Below are 24086 nucleotides of genomic sequence, written 5' to 3'. Positions count from 1 at the left end.
GTGCTATTGGTTGCGGTATATATCCCCTGTCTCTGTGCTATTGGTTGCGGTATATATCCTGTCTCTGTGCTATTGGTTGCGGTATATATCCCCTGTCTCTGTGCTATTGGTTGCGGTATATCCCCCGTCTCTATGCTATTGGTTGCGGTATATCCCCTGTCTCTGTGCTATTGATGCCTATACATGTACATGACGTATGACGTTGATTAGGGTTACCCTATGTGTATATATTGATGTGTCATGTTGGTTGGTTAGGGTTAACCCGTGTCTAGTTGAAAATTGTTATGGGCAAATGCAAATATTACAAGTTTTAGAATGAAATGTTGTATTTCTTAAACTGTGTACTTTGTCTTTAAGAGATATTGCAAACTGACAAGGGGTTAGAAACTGAACATATTGTCTTTCCATAAATGTTTCTTTAAGCAATAACCTCTTACCTACCTTCAGTGCATAATATGTTTACGCCATTTGTCCCAGACGAATTACAATAACAATAATGCATAAACAAGCTGCAAGGCTATACTACGACTCTTTCAGTACACAATATACTCTGGTAACCCTAAATAGATAAAGATGTTCAGACTTTAAGATGCCATCTTGAACCAAGTCAGGAAAATTTCCATGACGTATACACCCTTTAGTTATGGCCTTGTATTTTTGCCAAATTAAGGGAGGTCCTAAAATGAATAAAGTAAAAGAAGTTACTTTTTCATATATGAACTACGGTGACCCTAAAATGGAGACACCTAAGGTATAAATAGGTGTACTTTTAAATGTTAATAGAGAAGTAGACCTAGATAGGTCAAACGAGGACCTCGTTTGACCTATCTAGGTCTACTTCTCTACTAACACATGTATGTGAGGGTTACCCCCTGTCTTGGTTGCCCCCAGACACACACCCAGTTGCTTCCCCTTTCTTTGGGTATCCAACTACTCCATTTCTTTTAAATGTTAAGACACAGAGGAGAGACTTGGAGACAGACACTGCTCCATCTTAAAATGACTGAGAGGCTGACATGATGACATGTTCAGAAGGGTATGTTAACCTATTAATGATATTTGCAAGCATTTAATTTAATCTTATAAACTTTGCTATTAATTATTGTAATGGGTTTTATGTCTATATTTATATTGTTATATAATAAATATCAAAAAGACAAAACTTTATTGCTTCCAAGACAATCCTTATTTTATATTGTATTCTCAATTATTTATATATGTAAATAGAGGATCTCTTACTAACTATGTAACATTATGGCTAAGATATCTGTATGGTTAGCCCTAAGTTCTATGCTTTAAGACATTATAGTGGTAATAAGGGAACCAACCGCGGTTACAAAATCCATTGATGATTTAACGTACACTTGAAGGAGGCCAAGCAATCTGTCCAAGGTAACTCCATGCCTGACCATGTCTCCCAGCTTACTGCTACTCTGTACCATGTTCTCCAGGACAGCCAGTGAAAGCTGTGTGGTTTGTGCCACCATTTGATTCATGTTGACAAATGCTACAATCTGGAAAGGATGGAAAATATAATGAAACCAGTTATGTAAATGTTAACAGAACACACGTTTTATATTAGAAAATGTTAACGGTTTCAGGCATTTGTTGGATGGGAATAAATACGATTGATCCCTCATACATAACCCTACTTCATTCACCTCAGCAATGTGTGACATCTTGATCATGTCCCAGTCAAGGGATTGGCTGCAGTTACATGTCAGCTGGACAACCATGTTGATCCAGAACTTGGGTTTTTCCTGATCAATTGGGAAAAGTCAGTACTGAGCCTGTGCAGTCGGTGGAGTTTTTGGGTTTCATGGTGGACTCTCAGGCAGTTCCTGTCCCTCCCAGACTTCAAGATGAAGGCCATAAAGAAAGAAATCAGACGGACCCTCCGGGCGGAGGATCTGTCGATGAGACATTTGACAAGGATGATCGGACTGTTCGCTGCTTCCATCCAAGCTATTTTTCCAGGGACACTTCACTATCAGGCTTTTCAACGTCTCAAGGGCTCCTGCTTCCATTTGGGTCGTTCTTATGAGGCGAGGCTGAAATTGGGCGACGGATCAAGGGAGGAGCTGATCTGGCGGCTGGCTCACAGGGAAGCCTGGAACGGCAGGGCCATCTTCGGGTCGATCCCGGACGTGGTGATCGAATGTGATGCAAACTTACATGGTTGGGGTGAGTGCTGTGGCACAGTTTCTACCGGAGACAGGTGGTCCGAGTTCGAGGAAACGTTGCACATCAACTGTCTGGAATTCTTAGCAGGGGTCTTCGCTATCCGCAGTCTTACCCCGGTCGTGCAAACTGCTGCTCTTCTATTGAAGATGGACAATGTGTCAGCGGTGTGTTACATCAACCACCTATGGGGCAAGAAGTCGTGGGTGTTGGCGATTATGGCGAAGGGTTTCTGGCAATTCTGTGTCCACAACATCAGGCTTGCACAACTTGTGGGCCAACTGGAATTTGCGATATTTGAGACTCTGAGGATTGGCGCTTGCACGCATTGGCTGTGGGGACCGTTCGAGGTGGACCTGTTTGCACCCTGACTCAACGCTCAGTTACTGAAGTTTTACAGCTGGAGGCCATATCCGGCGGCTAAGGAAATGGATGCCTTCCTTCAGACTTGGCTGGATGCTCGGGTGTATGCCTTCCCTCAGTTCAACTTGATTGGTCACATTCTCTCGAAATTGGCCCGTCACGATTGTACGATGGTGTTGATCACTCCTCTGTGGAGATCGCGAATGTGGTTCCCTCGGTTACTGGAAATGGCGCTAGTTTGCCCACGTTTGATTCCGAACTTTCAGAACCTCCTTCTGGATCCGGATGGGAACTCGCACAGTTTAGTGGACCAGGGCCTTCTACACCTGATGGCGTGGCTCCTTTCTGGGGACCTTGAACTCTCTCGGGCGTTCCGCAGACAACTTACCATCTCTTCGATAACGAATGGGCGCCAGGTACTCTATCTGCCTATCGGTCATCATGGCCTGGCTGGTGTGTGGGACAAGCACTGGATCCCGTATCTGCCCCTCTACAGATGAATTTGGAATCTCTCATTAACTTGTTGGAATCAGGGAAGGCGTATCGTGTCGTCAATTTGTTCCGCTCCGCTATCTCGGCGGGACATCGTGGTATAGATGGTTCCGCGGTCGGGAGACACCCTTTAGTGTGTCTGCTTAAAGGGATTCGCCTTACTAGACCGGCTAGAGCTAGGTTGTTTGCCTTTTGGGACATCAAGGTGGTCTTACAGTTCTTGACATCTTGGTATCCGAATCAGGATTTGATTCTTAAGCAACTGTCCGCTAAGTGGATGATGTGATGCATGATCTCCTGCTAGCGAGTGTCGGATGTCAGTGCACTTGATTGGGATGCCGTTACTTTTACGCCAGAGGGTATCTCCTTTAACATCTCCAGAAGGACGAAGTCTGCCTTGAAGCCTTGTTTACCTTAGGTTCCAGAGCATGTGATTGGTTGCTTGTGTACTATACAGTTTTTTTTTTTCTCAATTTGAGATATTTATATTAATTTCTATCTTTGCTGCTGAGAGAATTAAAAAAAGAGTTATGCATAATAGGAGCCTCAGTGTCTTTAATAAAATCATGACTTTACGTCATGTTAATAGTAAAATTTGGGAATTGTGAGTGAGTTTTTGCTAAAGTACTCTACTTCACTGTGTTAAAGACATACTGCACTATTATTGTCTTTCTCATTTTTCTTTTGAGATACCATGCACTGTATAACAGCCAAAGACTTCATAGACTTTTAACAAAAGTACGTTCATCTGATTTATATTTGACTTCACTTTTGGACATTACTGTGTTGTAAGGCGCGGTTATCGAGTATTTGATAAATGACAGTCTCTATGGTTAGTCTCTATAGTCTTCCCTGCTTCATTCCCAGCACAGAGCAGTGACATGATCACACCCAATAACTGTTCCATTCAAACACTATCTGACCCAAGGTGTACGTATATGGCGGAACCATCCTGTTATATAATGAAAGCTAGGGATGAGATTTTCTCAATAGGTGGCTGAAGTACTAGTTAAGGTATAAAAATTGATGGATGAGGGAAGTACTCAGTGGCGCACACACAACCCATGGGGCCCCGGTGCGAAAACTGATCCGTGGCCTCCTCCCCTCCTCCACCCCCTCCCCCCCCCCATGCTTACTCTGCGCGGGCTGGGGCCGCAACACATGGCGGCGGGCGCCGGGTCGCAGGGCTGCCACCCCTGCGACCGCAGTATGTACGCCAGTGCATGCAGATACACGTACACTTAAAGGACCACTACAGACACCCAGATCACATCAGCTCAATTAAGTGGTCTGGGTGCCAGGTCACTCTCGTTTTAACCCTGCAGCTGAAAACATAGCGAAACTATGTTTCACGGAGGGTTAATCCAGCCTCTAGTGAGAAGACGCTGAACGTCCATAGAAAAGCATTGAGTAATGCTTTCCTATGGGCGGTTTGAATGCGCGTGCGGCTCTTGCCACTTATGGGCATTCAGAGCTGAGAGGCGGATCGGGGCGGAGAGATCCCCAGCGCCAAGGGAGTCCGCCGCTGGAGAAAGGTAAGTGCTTAAGACACACACAAACACACACACACTCTCACGAACAGATGCATACACACTAGCTGACAGACAGACACTCACTCACTAAACACACTCAGTAACAGACACTCACTGACACACTCTAACACTAACACACACACACACTCTCTAACACACACACACTTGTTTTTTTTATTATTTAATCCCCCCAGCCTCCCTACCTTTGGGACAGCTGAGGGGATTCCCTGGGGTCCAGTGGTGTCACCTGGCGGGCGCGCGAGGGAGCACTCTCCCCTGAGTGCTTCCTGTTCAGCTCCCTCGCGCGCTGAAGGGAGCTGAAGAGGAAGCACTCAGCCAGGGAGAGTGCTCCCTCGCGCGCGCGCCAGGCTGCCGGCCGGGTGCTACCAGGGCCAGCCTCGGGGGGCCCTGAGGTGGCCGGCTCCTGGGCCCCACAGGAGAAGAAGCTCGCCACAGTGGGTACATACCGGGTCGCAGGGTGGCCGGGCCCGGTCGCAGCCGCGACCCCTGCAACCCCGGTATGTACGCCACTGGAAGTACTAGTTAAGGTAGACCTATTGATGGATGGGTAAAGTACTAGTTAAAGGGACACTGTGGGCACCCAGACCACTTCAGCTCATTCAGCCAAGTCCCATCACCATTAACCCTGAGCATGTATTTATTGCAGTTTTTATAAAGGAGGAGTTAACCCTAGAAGGTGTCTACTAGAGGGATCTACGGGCGCTTAGACGACTTTTGGTCATCTAAACAATGCATGAGGACATCCAGCGTCACCGGAATCCCCACAGGAAAGCATTAAACAATTCTTTCCTATGGGGAGATCCTAATGCGAGCGCAACCATTGCCGCTCATGCACATTCGGTCTCCCCTGCTGGCTGATATCAGCGGGGGAGGAGCCTGGGCGGAGCTGAGCCAACACCAAAGGACATTGGCGCTGGACCCAGGTAAGTGACAGAAGGAATTATTAATTCCTTCTGCTCCACGGGGTGGGCCTTGACGGAAGGGGAAGCTATAGTGCCAGGAAAATGAATTTGCTTCCCTTTAAGGTAGACATATTGATGGACGAGGGAAGTACTAGTTAAGGTGGACAGACGATTAGATGGGTGTGTGAAGTACTAGCTAAGGTTTATAGATTGTAATGTCTTACTTTGTGTATGAATGATGTGCTGAAAGTCTCCCATGATACCATTCCATGTTCCATGAGCTCCGAGATGGCTCTCAGAGTGTGAGCCATGACATCTCCCTCCCTGTAACGACATGGAAGAAACATTCAGCTGGCGTCTTTAACACAAGGAAAAAGGGCAGCTGTCCCTCGGCTCCTGTAATCTCTAGCTGCCCCCCTGCTCCTGTAATCTCTAGCTGCCCCCTGCTCATGTAATCTCTAGCTGCCCCCCTGCTCCTGTAATCTCTAGCTGCCCCCCTGCTCCTGTAATCTCTAGCTGTCCCCCTGCTCCTGTAATCTCTAGCTGCCTCCTGTAATCTCTAGTGGCCCCTCTTCTCCTGACTGTCACTGAAGGTTCTGGCTCAGGTGGAACCACAGGTGGTAGCGCACTATTTATTACAATTTGCACTGACTATTTTAATCAAAAGGATACTAGTGAAAAGCCAACTCTCACAAGTCATTGCATATCTATTCATAAAATAAATAAAAAAGTAGCGAAACCATTTTTTTAAACACCAATTTAAGACTAATTCAAAGTTGAAAAATTAAACAAAAACATTATTCATGTAATTATAAAAATCCTTATCTTCAATCAGATAATGAGTTATTTCAAGTAGGGAGATGCCAAAACTTAGGACTTTGGGGACAATCGCACCCTGATTAGGATGTGCCTGGGCACACCCCTTGTGCACTCACATGGTCACGCAGTGTGCATGGTCCCAGCTTGCACAGCGCCCAATTATTAAACACAAAGTTAATAATAAGGTTTAGACGTGTCCTCCATTACTCACTGCGTCAATATTCGATCTTCGACATCATCTGCCGCATGGACTATGTGGGTGCCAGGATACCTCAATGAAGACTGAGTTTAGCCATCTCAAGGCTTTGTCATTTTGAAATGCTATGCAGCCAGAGGCGTAACTAGAAACCACCGGGCCCTGGTGCCCCCCCCCCCCCAATGTGTCTCATTCTTCCCCCTTAGCCTCTCCATGTGTTCCACCCCCCCCCCCTTGTCCCTCCACATGTCTCATTCTCCCACCCAGTCTCTCCACGTGTCTCTCCCACACCCCATCCCTTCCTTGTGTTTCTCTCCCTCCCTACCCAGCCCCTCTATCATACTCCCTGCCCTCACCATCCCCTCCATCATACTCCGCCCTCCTCCCCAGCCCCTCAGTCATGCACGCCCTCCTCCCTAGCCCCTCAGTCATGCTCACCCTCTCCCCAGCCCCTCCATCATGCTCTCCGCCGTCTTCAGCCCCTCCATCATGCTCCCTCCCTCCATCATGCTCTACCGCATCTCCTGCCCCTCCATGATGCTCACCCCCTTCTCCAGCCCCTCATTGATGCTCTCCCCTCTCCCCTGCCCTCCATCATGCTCACCCTCTCCCCAGCCCCTCCATCATGCTCTCTTCCCTCCCCAGCCCCTCCATGATGCCCCCTCCCTCCACTGCCCCTCCATGATGCCCCTTCTCTCCCCAGCCCCTCCATTACTTTTTTTTCCCCCTCCCCTCCTTACCTGCTCGGCACATGCAGTTCCCGGGCTGCCAGGATGTGCTCTTAGTGAGCACTTCCTGTCAGACTGTGCACTGGTCGGCAATGCTACACACTGTGCTGTGTGCTCCCCTCCTGCCGGTCTCCAGGCAACCGCAGGCCCCGGGCCAGTTGCGCTTTGCATTGGGCCTGGAGTGATGTGGGTGGCCCACGGTCACAGTTGCAACCCCTGCGACTGTGGTAGTTCCCCAACTGTATGCAGCCTACTAGTGAATGGTAACTTGGTTTCTCATGCACGAGAATGCCTATTTTATAACAATCTCACAAATAAATTGAAAAAGACATGTTGATGAATGGAAAACACATTGGTCTTACTACTACAATGTATCTTCAGTAAAGCAAACCACATCAGATTCAAATCTCACCCTTCTTCCTCCTCCACAATCCTGGATAGGATGGAGAGGCCATCCCGGTTGATGAATTCTTGAGCAAATGTGACATCTCTCGATAGAATCGCCAGCTTCTTCAGAGATTCAGATTTCACATCTAGGTTATGGCTCTGTGCTCCAGTGCAAAGACTGATGGCCTCCTTGTCCTGTAAAGGGGGGCGGATAAATCCATGGATAACATGGTGTATACTGCAAGAGCAGAGGCATGAAGACAATCTCGAAATACATTGGCCAAGAGCATGATTATAAAACCACATCATTTCAACCAAGAGCATCATGAAAGACTGTGAATTAGAACCAAACTGGATGAATGAATTGATAAGTGAAGTGTGACAGACTCTCCAGTCACCTACACCGGGTCCATGTCTCCCTGACCCTCCACTTCCTCCAAAAAGACTATATCAGTATGGACTAATCCCCAACCCATGTCTTACTGCCCAGCACCCCTTTCTGGTTATCCACAAGAGCTCATTTGTCACTCCAAGGGGTGCTGAGTAGCGTATAGCAGGTTACTCAGTAGCGTATAGCAGAGTTGCTGCGGTCTGCTGCTACTTTTGAACAGAGCGCTTTCGGTCCCAGGACATTCAATCAGGCCGCTCTTTGGAGGGTAACAGAAGAGGTGGAGAGGCATTGAACAACACCAAGAACTTGGGGGAGCTCCATGTACTCACGGAAAGTGCAGTGACTTAAGGTGACCAGGAACATCTACCAATCACTCCCTGCACCGGATAGATGGCTAGCTGAAACTTTCAACTTCCACCTAATTCGGGCTAGCCATATCTGATCTGAGTGTTCTTTGGACATGATGGGTGCTCCAGAGAGAGCTTTCTGGGGATGTAGAGCATGTGTGGGTGCTTCTAATTTTTGTATGTGTGTATTTTTGGGGTTTTTCATATGTTAGTTCTCTGTGTTCTGTAGAAAATTAGTTTAACAGAGAGCTGACTCAATTATCTCCAATATACGCCTGGGTGGGTTTATGTTGTACTTAATGGAGACCCCATGCTGGGGATTTGTGTAAAGTTAGTGTGCCTGAGGGGGCGGAGTCTGACCGCCAAGCTGAACAGACCCGTGGGGAAGGAGCTCCCAGCGGACGAGCAGAAAATAAGGCGATATCAGCAGCTGTGTAGCCCAAAGACCTACTAAGGTGCTCTACCCACGCCGGGGGAGCTCCAAAGAATCTGGGGATACCCTTTTGGAACCTGTAGGGGCACATAGACCGCAACGCAAATTGAGGCCTGCAGGAGTTGGAGTCGGGAAGAGGCGGCCGCTCTCTTCGACACCGTACACCCCAGAAAGCACCACTGACCTCCTAACCCCTCCCCCCCTCTGGACCGGTGGGGGATATCCCGGTCCCCACAAGACAAGCAGGCTAACGACGAAAACAAGGGAGACAATCTTGACAACCGGCGACAGCACGAGTCAGCCAGAGTGTGTCCAAGATGGCCACCCACCGACAACTAAAGAACACAAATGTAAACACCCAGGAGCACCCTCATCCTCTGGTGGCCCTAGACCGACTCTGCTCGGCCTTCTGCGGGATACTGTGCAACAGGGGAGTGCCCTACCCTCAGGCGGCACGGGCAGTGGCCTCGGAGATCCGCCGACGCCGATATGGAGACCCACTGCAGACCTTCGGGGAGGCAGTCCGGCCACGCAGGCGTCGACCCACGACAGGGCGGGTAACGAACCTCACAGACCCGGGCATACACACCCACCTCCACAAATGGGGCAAGGTGAGGGCTGGGTGCCCCCAAGGCCACGGCAACATGCCAAAGCACAACACCACAGACCAGCAGGCTCCCACGCGGTGACCCAAGGCTGAAACCGAGCAGTGCGCTGCGGCAAGGGTAACAGACGCACCACACAGAGACGCTGCAGAAGCCGTACGGACACTTCAGACGCCAGGCACCTCCCTGCCCAGTATGGGTATCGGCTGACCACCGACTCACCATACAATAAGGCCAGCTCACAGACGCCTCCGGCAGTGAGCCTCAACACTCACCTGGAACTCTGATCAGACTGCCCATGGAACTACCCACGAGTTAGACCGCAATTGATCATATTATTTTTCCTTTTGTGGTCTCACATTCTGTTAAATCTTGTTATGGCATAATCACCTAGATATGGCTAGATGTTACTGCGATGACACACTTTAGCAACAGGGTCTAGATATACTCCCTAAACAAGCTAACTTCAATAATTGCAGGATTAGCCAGTTATTACACTACTAGAAGCTGAACCATATAGGCTTTTCGTGCAAATCTTTTTTCTCTAATAATGTAAACTGTGCCCTGACGCTCATGTTACACTATCGTTACACAATTAGCATGTACTTAATTGAACAGCCTTGTTTATATTCCGATTGTACAGGTCAGGTTTTTCCTTCTTTGTCACTCCTCAGAAAACTCTTCCCTGACATATGCATCTTGCTAACTCACTTAAACTAAACGAGAACATAAACTGTTAAAATATAGATCTCATTAACTTAAAAATGTGCCTGACTAACGACTGCCACACCCTGTATTGCAAATGTTTACCAACTTACCCTGATGTCGCTGTTGTGGCGCACCAAGGCTATTTGTTACTCTTGTGCACAACAAAAATAAAGAATAAAAAAAAAAAGTTAGTGTGCCTTGACCTAATAAAACCGTTCTTCTTCACGAAGTCTCATCTACTGTTTGGGTGAGACAGCGGTATCCTGTGCAGGAGGGTATAGTGACACAGTAACAGAGGGATTGAGGGCCCTGCTCAGTGAGTTTACATGCTAGAGGGAGTGGGGTATAGTGACACAGTAACAGAGGGATTGAGGGCCCTGCTCAGTGAGTTTACATGCTAGAGGGAGTGGGGTATAGTGACACAGTAACAGAGGGATTGAGGACCTGCTCAGTGAGCTTACATGTTAGAGGGAGTGGGGTATAGTGACACAGTAACAGAGGGATTGAGGGCCTGCTCAGTGAGTTTACATGTTAGAGGGAGTGGGGTATAGTGACACAGTAACAGAGGGATTGAGGCCCTGCTCAGTGAGTTTACATGTTAGAGGGAGTGGGGTATAGTGACACAGTAACAGAGGGATTGAGGGCCCTGCTCAGTGAGCTTACATGCTAGAGGGAGTGGGGTATAGTGACACAGTAACAGAGGGATTGAGGCCCTGCTCAGTGAGTTTACATGTTAGAGGGAGTGGGGTATAGTGACACAGTAACAGAGGGATTGAGGCCCTGCTCAGTGAGTTTACATGTTAGAGGGAGTGGGGTATAGTGACACAGTAACAGAGGGATTGAGGGCCCTGCTCAGTGAGTTTACATGCTAGAGGGAGTGGGGTATAGTGACACAGTAACAGAGGGATTGAGGACCTGCTCAGTGAGCTTACATGTTAGAGTGAGTGGGGTATAGTGACACAGTAACAGAGGGATTGAGGGCCCTGCTCAGTGAGTTTACATGCTAGAGGGAGTGGGGTATAGTGACACAGTAACAGAGGGATTGAGGCCCTGCTCAGTGAGGTTACATGTTAGAGGGATTGGGGTATAGTGACACGGTAACAGAGGGATTGAGTGCCTGCTCAGTGAGTTTACATGTTAGAGGGAGTGGGTATAGTGACAGTAACAGAAGGATTGAGGCCCTGCTCAGTGAGTTTACATGCTAGAGGGAGTGGGGTATAGTGACACAGTAACAGAGGGATTGAGGACCTGCTCAGTGAGCTTACATGTTAGAGGGAGTGGGGTATAGTGACACAGTAACAGAGGGATTGAGGGCCTGCTCAGTGAGTTGGGTATAGTGACAGTAACAGAGGGATTGAGGCCCTGCTCAGTGAGTTTACATGCTAGAGGGAGTGGGGTATAGTGACACAGTAACAGAGGGATTGAGGGCCCTGCTCAGTGAGTTTACATGCTAGAGGGAGTGGGGTATAGTGACACAGTAACAGAGGGATTGAGGCCCTGCTCAGTGAGGTTACATGTTAGAGGGATTGGGGTATAGTGACACGGTAACAGAGGGATTGAGGGCCTGCTCAGTGAGTTTACATGCTAGAGGAAGTGGGGTATAGTGACACAGTAACAGAGGGATTGAGGGCCCTGCTCAGTGAGTTTACATGCTAGAGGGAGTGGGGTATAGTGACACAGTAACAGAGGGATTGAGGGCCCTGCTCAGTGAGTTTACATGCTAGAGGGAGTGGGGTATAGTGACACAGTAACAGAGGGATTGAGGCCCTGCTCAGTGAGTTTACATGCTAGAGGAAGTGGGGTATAGTGACACAGTAACAGAGGGATTGAGGGCCTGCTCAGTGAGTTTACATGTTAGAGGGAGTGGGGTATAGTGACAGTAACAGAGGGATTGAGGGCCTGCTCAGTGAGTTTACATGTTAGAGGGAGTGGGGTATAGTGACACAGTAACACAGAGATTGAGGGCCTGCTCAGTGATCTTACATGTTAGAGGGAGTGCGGTATAGTGACACAGTAACAGAGGGATTGAGGGCCCTGCTCAGTGAGCTTACATGTTAGAGGGAGTGGGGTATAGTGACACAGTAACAGAGGGATTAAGGGCCCCGCTCAGTGAGCTTACATGTTAGAGGGAGTGGGGTATAGAGACACAGTAACAGAGGGATTGAGGGCCCTGCTCAGTGAGGTTACATGTTAGAGGGAGTGGGGTATAGTGACACAGTAACAGAAGGATTGAGGCCCTGCTCAGTGAGTTTACATGTTAGAGGGAGTGGGGTATAGTGACAGTAACAGAGGGATTGAGGCCCTGCTCAGTGAGTTTACATGTTAGAGGGAGTGGGGTATAGTGACACAGTAACAGAGGGATTGAGGGCCCTGCTCAGTGAGTTTCCATGTTAGAGGGAGTGGGGTATAGTGACACAGTAACAGAGGGATTGAGGGCCTGCTCAGTGAGGTTACATGTTAGAGGGAGTGGGGAATACTGACAGTAACAGAGGGATTGAGGGCCCTGCTCAGTGAGTTTACATGTTAGAGGGAGTGGGGTATAGTGATAGTAACAGTGGGATTGGGGGCCCTGCTCAGTGAGCTTACATGTTAGAGGGAGTGGGGTATAGTGACACAGTAACAGAGGGATTAAGGGCCCCGCTCAGTGAGCTTACATGTTAGAGGGAGTGGGGTATAGAGACACAGTAACAGAGGGATTGAGGGCCCTGCTCAGTGAGCTTACATGTTAGAGGGAGTGGGGTATTGTGACACAGTAACAGAGGGATTGAGAGCCCTGCTCAGTGAGCTTACATGTTAGAGGGAGTGGGGTATAGTGACACAGTAACAGAGGAATTAAGGGCCCCGCTCAGTGAGCTTACATGTTAGAGGGAGTGGGGTATAGAGACACAGTAACAGAGGGATTGAGGGCCCTGCTCAGTGAGGTTACATGTTAGAGGGAGTGGGGTATAGTGACAGTAACAGAGGGATTGAGGCCCTGCTCAGTGAGTTTACATGTTAGAGGGAGTGGGGTATAGTGACACAGTAACAGAGGGATTGAGGGCCCTGCTCAGTGAGTTTCCATGTTAGAGGGAGTGGGGTATAGTGACACAGTAACAGAGGGATTGAGGGCCTGCTCAGTGAGGTTACATGTTAGAGGGAGTGGGGAATACTGACAGTAACAGAGGGATTGAGGGCCCTGCTCAGTGAGTTTACATGTTAGAGGGAGTGGGGTATAGTGATAGTAACAGTGGGATTGGGGGCCCTGCTCAGTGAGCTTACATGTTAGAGGGAGTGGGGTATTGTGACACAGTAACAGAGGGATTGAGAGCCCTGCTCAGTGAGCTTACATGTTAGAGGGAGTGGGGTATAGTGACACAGTAACAGAGGGATTAAGGGCCCCGCTCAGTGAGCTTACATGTTAGAGGGAGTGGGGTATAGAGACACAGTAACAGAGGGATTGAGGGCCCTGCTCAGTGAGTTTACATGTTAGAGGGAGTGGGGTATAGTGACAGTAACAGAGGGATTGAGGCCCTGCTCAGTGAGTTTACATGTTAGAGGGAGTGGGGTATAGTGACACAGTAACAGAGGGATTGAGGGCCCTGCTCAGTGAGTTTCCATGTTAGAGGGAGTGGGGTATAGTGACACAGTAACAGAGGGATTGAGGGCCTGCTCAGTGAGGTTACATGTTAGAGGGAGTGGGGAATACTGACAGTAACAGAGGGATTGAGGGCCCTGCTCAGTGAGTTTACATGTTAGAGGGAGTGGGGTATAGTGATAGTAACAGTGGGATTGGGGGCCCTGCTCAGTGAGTTTACATGTTAGAGGGAGTGGGGTATAGTGACACAGTATCAGAGGGATTGGGGGCCCTGCTCAGTGAGTTTACATGTTAGAGGGAGTGGGGTATAGTGACACAGTAACAGAGGGATTGAGGGCCTGCTCAGTGGGTTTACATGTTAGAGGGAATGGGGTATAGTGACACAGTAACAGAGGGATTGAGGGCCTGCTCATTGAGCTTACATGTTAGAGGGAGTGGGGTATAGTGACACAGTAACAGAGGGATTGAGGGCCCTGCTCAGTGAGTTTACATGCTAGAGGGAGTGGGGTATAGTGACACAGTAACAGAGGGATTGAGGGCCCTGCTCAGTGAGCTTACATGTTAGAGGGAGTGGGGTATAGTGATAGTAACAGTGGGATTGGGGGCCCTGCTCAGTAAATTTACATGTTAGAGGGAGTGGGGTATAGTGACACAGTAACAGAGAGATTGAGGGCCTGCTCAGTGAGCTTACATGTTAGAGGGAGTGGGGTATAGTGACACAGTAACAGAGGGATTAAGGGCCCCGCTCAGTGAGCTTACATGTTAGAGGGAGTGGGGTATAGAGACACAGTAACAGAAGGATTGAGGGCCCTGCTCAGTGAGGTTACATGTTAGAGGGAGTGGGGTATAGTGACACAGTAACAGAGGGATTGAGGCCCTGCTCAGTGAGTTTACATGTTAGAGGGAGTGGGGTATAGTGACAGTAACAGAGGGACTGAGGGCCCTGCTCAGTGAGTTTACATGCTAGAGGGAGTGGGGTATAGTGACACAGTAACAGAGGGATTGAGGCCCTGCTCAGTGAGTTTACATGTTAGAGGGAGTGGGGTATAGTGACAGTAACAGAGGGACTGAGGGCCCTGCTCAGTGAGTTTACATGCTAGAGGGAGTGGGGTATAGTGACACAGTAACAGAGGGATTGAGGGCCTGCTCAGTGAGTTTACATGTTAGAGGGAGTGGGGTATAGTGACACAGTAACAGAGGGATTGAGGGCCCTGCTCAGTGAGCTTACATGTTAGAGGGAGTGGGGTATAGTGACACAAAAGGCAAGGTAAGTATTAGGGAAGTAGTTTGGTAGAATAGTATAGTAAAACTGCTACATTAAGCCAGTTGTTTTGATGCTTAGAGTGTCCCTTTAACCCCTTAAGGACACATGACGTGTGTGACACGTCATGATTCCCTTTTATTCCAGAAGTTTGGTCCTTAAGGGGTTAAGCCATGTTAATAAATCCTGGAGCGATATTAAGCCACATTAATAAAACAATTGAAAACCTGCCCAGAGCTACCCAAAACTGACAGATCTGCAAATGTAAATTTTTCTATGTAAAACAAAAGCACGTGGAGATGGGCCCAGTGACGACGTAGTTGAGCCAAGTGATGGGGAGGGAGGGATCACTGTAAAAAACGTTCCCATTCGTACCTGGCAATCCTAAATCTTGCAAGCTGGAGTACTTACCGGGGACGTGGTGAGTCTCAGGATACTGCCATTCTTAATATCCATTCTGTTCTAATAAAGCAAAACAAGACACACTGAGAAGAGCGTTACTGGCAAAGCCGATGCCTGGTCAATTATAAACCACCTCCAGAATCCATCATCTTCGTGTTGGCAAAGTGCCACAGTAATCCACGTATCTGAGCTGCTATACGTGCTATGTTTATACGACAGATATTGGACTCACCAGCTCTGTGATGTATTCCTGGTGTCCGTCCACATACTGCAGTGTGTACTGTTCAGGATTACTGATATTCCACCTGCAGGTTATAGAATGTGCATATCAGCTCCCTCTTAGATCTTCCATAGGAGAATTGTCATTTGTTTTAATGTTTTCCCATTAGAGATATTAGAGATGACAATATTTTTTCTATCTCTGCGAACCCCTCCCACTACGCCAACTCCCATAATACTTACGTATCACAAACGTCCTTCAGGACAGCTGACAAAGGTTTGCTCTGAAACAAGACGGGAATTATTGCATATACTAGAGGTATCGTGTATTAAATGAAATGACCACAAATTTAGTCTGACACTGGTAGGTTTGTGAAAAGGAAGTTAAATGCCACAGGTTTTATGAGGACATTTGCAATATAGCTAACAAAACGGAGCCAGAGATAGCACTGATATGAAAAGTTTGTGATTTCACTGAATTAGATATTTATTGAAACATTCTTGGATTCCATTATTCTCATGGGACAATGCCTCAATGTGGAGACACTGCATTTCATTTCAGTTTAGTTATTGATTTGAATTTATCCTGCATTTATTTGTGTTGTAATGTTCATTTTGTCTCACCGTGCACGTCAAATGTGATCACGGTGTCTCGCCGTGCACGTCAAATGTGATCACTGTCATGCCATGCACGTCAAATGTGATCACTGTGTCTCACCGTGCACGTCAAATGTGATCGCTGTGCACGTCAAATGTGATCACTGTGTCTCACCGTGCACGTCAAATGTGATCGCTGTGCACGTCAAATGTGATCACTGTGTCACGCTGTGCACGTCAAATGTGATCACTGTGTCACACCGTGCACGTCAAATGTGATCACTGTTTCTCGCCGTGCACGTCAAATGTGATCACTGTGTCTCGCCGTGCACGTCAAATGTGATCACTGTGTCACACCGTGCACGTCAAATGTGATCACTGTGTCACACCGTGCACGTCGTGTTAATAAAGCCACTGGCAAAGACCAGTGTCCAAAACATATATATATGTACTCAGATTGATCCACGTTATACCTGTGACACTAAAATGCATTAAAATGAGGTCACAGAAAATGACGTGGTATAGAGTGGCCGGAAGTGTTGTATCATTTTAATACAAACAAATATGGTTATTGTGTCACCGTGAATGATGTCAATTGTGGCCACTGCATTATGCCATGCACATAGAATGATTTCGCTTTGACATGCAGTCGCTGCATAACTTAATGCGCAGAGAATGCATTTATTGCATAACTCCACACATGGAAAATGCGGTCGCTGTGTTTAGCAATAGACAGAGAATGCGGTCGCTGTGTTTAGCAATAGACAGAGAATGCGGTCGCTGTGTTTAGCAATAGACAGAGAATGCGGTTGCTGTGTTTAGCAATAGACAGAGAATGCGGTTGCTGTGTTTTGCAATAGACAGAGAATGCGGTCGCTGTGTTTTGCAATAGACAGAGAATGCGGTCGCTGTGTTTAGCAATAGACAGAGAATGCGGTTGCTGTGTTTAGCAATAGACAGAGAATGCGGTTGCTGTGTTTAGCAATAGACAGAGAATGCGGTCGCTGTGTTTTGCAATAGACAGAGAATGCGGTTGCTGTGTTTCCCAATAGACAGAGAATGCGGTCGCTGTGTTTCCCAATAGACCGAGAATGCGGTTGCTGTGTTTAGCAATAGACAGAGAATGCGGTTGCTGTGTTTTGCAATAGACAGAGAATGCGGTTGCTGTGTTTTGCAATAAACAGAGAATGCGGTTGCTGTGTTTAGCAATAGACAGAGAATGCGGTCGCTGTGTTTTGCAATAGACAGAGAATGCGGTTGCTGTGTTTTGCAATAGACAGAGAATGCGGTTGCTGTGTTTTGCAATAGACAGAGAATGCGGTTGCTGTGTTTAGCAATAGACAGAGAATGCGGTTGCTGTGTTTTGCAATAGACCGAGAATGCGGTTGCTGTGTTTAGCAATAGACCGAGAATGCGGTTGCTGTGTTTAGCAATAGACAGAGAATGCGGTTGCTGTGTTTAGCAATAGACAGAGAATGCGGTCGCTGTGTTTAGCAATAGACAGAGAATGCGGTCGCTGTGTTTTGCAATAAACAGAGAATGCGGTTGCTGTGTCACGCAATAGACAGAGAATGCGGTTGCTGTGTTTAGCAATAGACAGAGAATGCGGTTGCTGTGTTTAGCAATAGACAGAGAATGCGGTCGCTGTGTTTTGCAATAAACAGAGAATGCGGTTGCTGTGTCACGCAATAGACAGAGAATGCGGTCGCTGTGTTTCGCAATAGACAGAGAATGTGGTTGCTGTGTCACGCAATAGACAGAGAATGCAGTTGCTGTGTTTAGCAATAGACAGAGAATGCGGTTGCTGTGTTTAGCAATAGACAGAGAATGCGGTTGCTGTGTTTAGCAATAGACAGAGAATGCGGTCGCTGTGTTTTGCAATAAACAGAGAATGCGGTTGCTGTGTTTAGCAATAGACAGAGAATGCGGTCGCTGTGTTTAGCAATAGACAGAGAATGCGGTCGCTGTGTTTTGCAATAAACAGAGAATGCGGTTGCTGTGTCACGCAATAGACAGAGAATGCGGTTGCTGTGTTTAGCAATAGACAGAGAATGCGGTTGCTGTGTTTAGCAATAGACAGAGAATGCGGTCGCTGTGTTTTGCAATAAACAGAGAATGCGGTTGCTGTGTCACGCAATAGACAGAGAATGCGGTCGCTGTGTTTCGCAATAGACAGAGAATGTGGTTGCTGTGTCACGCAATAGACAGAGAATGCAGTTGCTGTGTTTAGCAATAGACAGAGAATGCGGTTGCTGTGTTTAGCAATAGACAGAGAATGCGGTTGCTGTGTTTAGCAATAGACAGAGAATGCGGTCGCTGTGTTTTGCAATAAACAGAGAATGCGGTTGCTGTGTCACGCAATAGACAGAGAATGCGGTTGCTGTGTCACGCAATAGACAGAGAATGCGGTTGCTGTGTTTAGCAATAGACAGAGAATGCGGTCGCTGTGTTTTGCAATAAACAGAGAATGCGGTTGCTGTGTTTCGCAATAGACAGAGAATGCGGTTGCTGTGTTTAGCAATAGACAGAGAATGCGGTTGCTGTGTTTAGCAATAGACAGAGAATGCGGTCGCTGTGTTTTGCAATAGACAGAGAATGCAGTCGCTGTGTTTAGCAATAGACAGAGAATGCGGTTGCTGTGTTTCGCAATAGACAGAGAATGCGGTTGCTGTGTTTCGCAATAGACAGAGAATGCGGTTGCTGTGTTTAGCAATAGACAGAGAATGCGGTTGCTGTGTTTTGCAATAGACAGAGAATGCGGTTGCTGTGTTTAGCAATAGACAGAGAATGCGGTTGCTGTGGTTAGCAATAGACAGAGAATGCGGTTGCTGTGTTTAGCAATAGACAGAGAATGCGGTTGCTGTGGTTAGCAATAGACAGAGAATGCGGTTGCTGTGTTTCGCAATAGACAGAGAATGCGGTTGCTGTGTTTCGCAATAGACAGAGAATGCAGTCGCTGTGTTTAGCAATAGACAGAGAATGCAGTCGCTGTGTTTAGCAATAGACAGAGAATGTGGTTGCTGTGTTTTGCAATAGACAGAGAATGCGGTTGCTGTGTTTTGCAATAGACAGAGAATGCGGTCGCTGTGTTTAGCAATAGACAGAGAATGCGGTTGCTGTGTTTAGCAATAGACAGAGAATGCGGTTGCTGTGTTTTGCAATAGACAGAGAATGCGGTCGCTGTGTTTTGCAATAGACAGAGAATGCGGTCGCTGTGTTTAGCAATAGACAGAGAATGCGGTTGCTGTGTTTAGCAATAGACAGAGAATGCGGTTGCTGTGTTTAGCAATAGACAGAGAATGCGGTCGCTGTGTTTTGCAATAGACAGAGAATGCGGTTGCTGTGTTTCCCAATAGACAGAGAATGCGGTCGCTGTGTTTCCCAATAGACCGAGAATGCGGTTGCTGTGTTTAGCAATAGACAGAGAATGCGGTTGCTGTGTTTTGCAATAGACAGAGAATGCGGTTGCTGTGTTTTGCAATAAACAGAGAATGCGGTTGCTGTGTTTAGCAATAGACAGAGAATGCGGTCGCTGTGTTTTGCAATAGACAGAGAATGCGGTTGCTGTGTTTTGCAATAGACAGAGAATGCGGTTGCTGTGTTTTGCAATAGACAGAGAATGCGGTTGCTGTGTTTAGCAATAGACAGAGAATGCGGTTGCTGTGTTTTGCAATAGACAGAGAATGCGGTTGCTGTGTTTTGCAATAGACCGAGAATGCGGTTGCTGTGTTTAGCAATAGACAGAGAATGCGGTTGCTGTGTTTAGCAATAGACAGAGAATGCGGTCGCTGTGTTTAGCAATAGACAGAGAATGCGGTCGCTGTGTTTTGCAATAAACAGAGAATGCGGTTGCTGTGTCACGCAATAGACAGAGAATGCGGTTGCTGTGTTTAGCAATAGACAGAGAATGCGGTTGCTGTGTTTAGCAATAGACAGAGAATGCGGTCGCTGTGTTTTGCAATAAACAGAGAATGCGGTTGCTGTGTCACGCAATAGACAGAGAATGCGGTCGCTGTGTTTCGCAATAGACAGAGAATGTGGTTGCTGTGTCACGCAATAGACAGAGAATGCAGTTGCTGTGTTTAGCAATAGACAGAGAATGCGGTTGCTGTGTTTAGCAATAGACAGAGAATGCGGTTGCTGTGTTTAGCAATAGACAGAGAATGCGGTCGCTGTGTTTTGCAATAAACAGAGAATGCGGTTGCTGTGTCACGCAATAGACAGAGAATGCGGTTGCTGTGTTTAGCAATAGACAGAGAATGCGGTTGCTGTGTTTAGCAATAGACAGAGAATGCGGTCGCTGTGTTTTGCAATAAACAGAGAATGCGGTTGCTGTGTCACGCAATAGACAGAGAATGCGGTCGCTGTGTTTCGCAATAGACAGAGAATGTGGTTGCTGTGTCACGCAATAGACATAGAATGCAGTTGCTGTGTTTAGCAATAGACAGAGAATGCGGTTGCTGTGTTTAGCAATAGACAGAGAATGCGGTTGCTGTGTTTAGCAATAGACAGAGAATGCGGTCGCTGTGTTTTGCAATAAACAGAGAATGCGGTTGCTGTGTCACGCAATAGACAGAGAATGCGGTTGCTGTGTTTAGCAATAGACAGAGAATGCGGTCGCTGTGTTTTGCAATAAACAGAGAATGCGGTTGCTGTGTTTCGCAATAGACAGAGAATGCGGTTGCTGTGTTTAGCAATAGACAGAGAATGCGGTTGCTGTGTTTAGCAATAGACAGAGAATGCGGTCGCTGTGTTTTGCAATAGACAGAGAATGCAGTCGCTGTGTTTAGCAATAGACAGAGAATGCGGTTGCTGTGTTTCGCAATAGACAGAGAATGCGGTTGCTGTGTTTCGCAATAGACAGAGAATGCAGTCGCTGTGTTTAGCAATAGACAGAGAATGCAGTCGCTGTGTTTAGCAATAGACAGAGAATGTGGTTGCTGTGTTTTGCAATAGACAGAGAATGCGGTTGCTGTGTTTCGCAATAGACAGAGAATGCGGTTGCTGTGTTTTGCAATAGACAGAGAATGCGGTTGCTGTGTTTAGCAATAGACAGAGAATGCGGTTGCTGTGTTTAGCAATAGACAGAGAATGCGGTTGCTGTGTTTTGCAATAGACAGAGAATGCGGTTGCTGTGTTTCGCAATAGACAGAGAATGCGGTTGCTGTGTTTAGCAATAGACAGAGAATGCGGTTGCTGTGTTTTGCAATAGACAGAGAATGCGGTTGCTGTGTTTAGCAATAGACAGAGAATGCGGTTGCTGTGGTTAGCAATAGACAGAGAATGCGGTTGCTGTGTTTAGCAATAGACAGAGAATGCGGTTGCTGTGGTTAGCAATAGACAGAGAATGCGGTTGCTGTGTTTCGCAATAGACAGAGAATGCGGTTGCTGTGTTTCGCAATAGACAGAGAATGCAGTCGCTGTGTTTAGCAATAGACAGAGAATGCAGTCGCTGTGTTTAGCAATAGACAGAGAATGTGGTTGCTGTGTTTTGCAATAGACAGAGAATGCGGTTGCTGTGTTTTGCAATAGACAGAGAATGCGGTTGCTGTGTTTCGCAATAGACAGAGAATGCGGTTGCTGTGTTTAGCAATAGACAGAGAATGCGGTTGCTGTGTTTAGCAATAGACAGAGAATGCGGTTGCTGTGTTTTGCAATAGACAGAGAATGCGGTTGCTGTGTTTCGCAATAGACAGAGAATGCGGTTGCTGTGTTTAGCAATAGACAGAGAATGCGGTTGCTGTGTTTTGCAATAGACAGAGAATGCGGTTGCTGTGTTTTGCAATAGACAGAGAATGCGGTTGCTGTGTTTAGCAATAGACAGAGAATGCGGTTGCTGTGGTTAGCAATAGACAGAGAATGTGGTTGCTGTGTTTTGCAATAGACAGAGAATGCGGTTGCTGTGTTTCGCAATAGACAGAGAATGCGGTTGCTGTGTTTTGCAATAGACAGAGAATGCGGTTGCTGTGTTTAGCAATAGACAGAGAATGCGGTTGCTGTGTTTAGCAATAGACAGAGAATGCGGTTGCTGTGTTTTGCAATAGACAGAGAATGCGGTTGCTGTGTTTCGCAATAGACAGAGAATGCGGTTGCTGTGTTTAGCAATAGACAGAGAATGCGGTTGCTGTGTTTAGCAATAGACAGAGAATGCGGTTGCTGTGTTTTGCAATAGACAGAGAATGCGGTTGCTGTGTTTCGCAATAGACAGAGAATGCGGTTGCTGTGTTTAGCAATAGACAGAGAATGCGGTTGCTGTGTTTTGCAATAGACAGAGAATGCGGTTGCTGTGTTTTGCAATAGACAGAGAATGCGGTTGCTGTGTTTAGCAATAGACAGAGAATGCGGTTGCTGTGTTTTGCAATAGACAGAGAATGCGGTTGCTGTGTTTCGCAATAGACAGAGAATGCGGTTGCTGTGGTTAGCAATAGACAGAGAATGCGGTTGCTGTGTTTTGCAATAGACAGAGAATGCGGTTGCTGTGGTTAGCAATAGACAGAGAATGCGGTTGCTGTGTTTTGCAATAGACAGAGAATGCGGTTGCTGTGTTTAGCAATAGACAGAGAATGCGGTCGCTGTGTTTAGCAATAGACAGAGAATGCGGTTGCTGTGGTTAGCAATAGACAGAGAATGCGGTTGCTGTGTTTAGCAATAGACAGAGAATGCGGTTGCTGTGTTTAGCAATAGACAGAGAATGCGGTCGCTGTGTTTAGCAATAGACATAGAATGCGGTCGCTGTGTTTTGCAATAGACAGAGAATGCGGTTGCTGTGTTTTGCAATAGACAGAGAATGCGGTTGCTGTGGTTAGCAATAGACAGAGAATGCGGTTGCTGTGGTTAGCAATAGACAGAGAATGCGGTTGCTGTGGTTAGCAATAGACAGATAATACCTGATTCAGTTCAATAAGTTGGGGATAAGCCCCCATCATCTGGATAGCAATTTTCACAATATTCTTTGAAGGCTCCATTTTCCCTTACTTTCAAACTGCAGAAAAAAAATGTAAAAATAATTATAGTATTTTTTTTTTCTACGTAGAGTACTTGGCTTATAAAACAACACAATACAGAGAATTGTTTATAAATGCACAATGGGTAAAATAGTTTATTTCTCAAACAGTAAAAATGTTTCACTTCTTTGAAACGTTGGGAGTAAGAAACTAAAAATACAAAGAGGAGGGGGAAGGGGGATCAAACTCTCCCCCGGGGGAAAGCAGACAGACAGAACGAATGCCAGAACCAGGGGGACATTGGGGGACATTGGGGGACACCAGCAGGTTTACTAGAAGTGTTGTTTTCCTGTTTTACATGAGTTAAGAATAATAGAAATAATTACCTGCAACTTGCTTCCTGTCAGTCGGAGCAGAAAGGTGGAGTTGGGGGAGGGCCGGAGAGGTGGAGTGAATGGGAGTGAATTTAGGAGAGATGCAGTGAATGGGGAGTGAGTTCAGGAGAGATGCAATGAATGGGAGTGAGCTCAGGAGAGATGCAGTGAATGGGGAGTGAGCTCAGGAGAGATGCAGTGAATGGGGAGTGAGTGCAGGAGAGATGCAGTGAATGGGGAGTGAGCTCAGGAGAGATGCAGTGAATGGGGAGTGAGTTCAGGAGAGATGCAGTGAATGGGGAGTGAGTGCAGGAGAGATGCAGTGAATGGGGAGTGAGCTCAGGAGAGATGCAGTGAATGGGGAGTGAGTTCAGGAGAGATGCAGTGAATGGGGAGTGAGCTCAGGAGAGATGCAGTGAATGGGGAGTGAGTTCAGGAGAGATGGAGTGAATGGGGAGTGAGTTCAGGAGAGATGCAGTGAATGGGGAGTGAGTGCAGGAGAGATGCAGTGAATGGGGAGTGAGCTCAGGAGAGATGCAGTGAATGGGGAGTGAGTTCAGGAGAGATGCAGTGAATGGGGAGTGAGTGCAGGAGAGATGCAGTGAATGGG

The 24086-nt window shown here is 47.1% G+C and overlaps 1 protein-coding gene across 1 annotated transcript in view; it reads right to left on the bottom strand.

Moving 5' to 3' along the window:
• The window catches only part of ELMO3 (engulfment and cell motility 3), a 56864-nt gene extending 33287 nt beyond the window's left edge, over window positions 1–23577 (bottom strand). Inside the window, exons 1-8 of the mRNA XM_063438665.1 lie at window positions 23489–23577; window positions 23046–23140; window positions 15805–15845; window positions 15575–15647; window positions 15352–15402; window positions 7647–7816; window positions 5716–5815; window positions 1363–1514 (exon numbers count right to left, since the gene is read on the bottom strand). Coding sequence (XP_063294735.1) covers window positions 1363–1514; window positions 5716–5815; window positions 7647–7816; window positions 15352–15402; window positions 15575–15647; window positions 15805–15845; window positions 23046–23123 — 665 coding nt within the window. The 5' untranslated portion in view covers window positions 23124–23140; window positions 23489–23577. The remainder of the gene's footprint in view (window positions 1–1362; window positions 1515–5715; window positions 5816–7646; window positions 7817–15351; window positions 15403–15574; window positions 15648–15804; window positions 15846–23045; window positions 23141–23488) is intronic.
• Between the last annotated feature and the right edge of the window lie 509 nt (window positions 23578–24086).

This window comes from Pelobates fuscus, chromosome 12 (assembly GCF_036172605.1).
Source record: "Pelobates fuscus isolate aPelFus1 chromosome 12, aPelFus1.pri, whole genome shotgun sequence".
Classification (NCBI taxonomy): Eukaryota; Metazoa; Chordata; class Amphibia; order Anura; family Pelobatidae; genus Pelobates; species Pelobates fuscus.
Note: the sequence above shows the minus strand (reverse complement) of the source record. Positions and strands in the feature narration are given on the sequence as shown.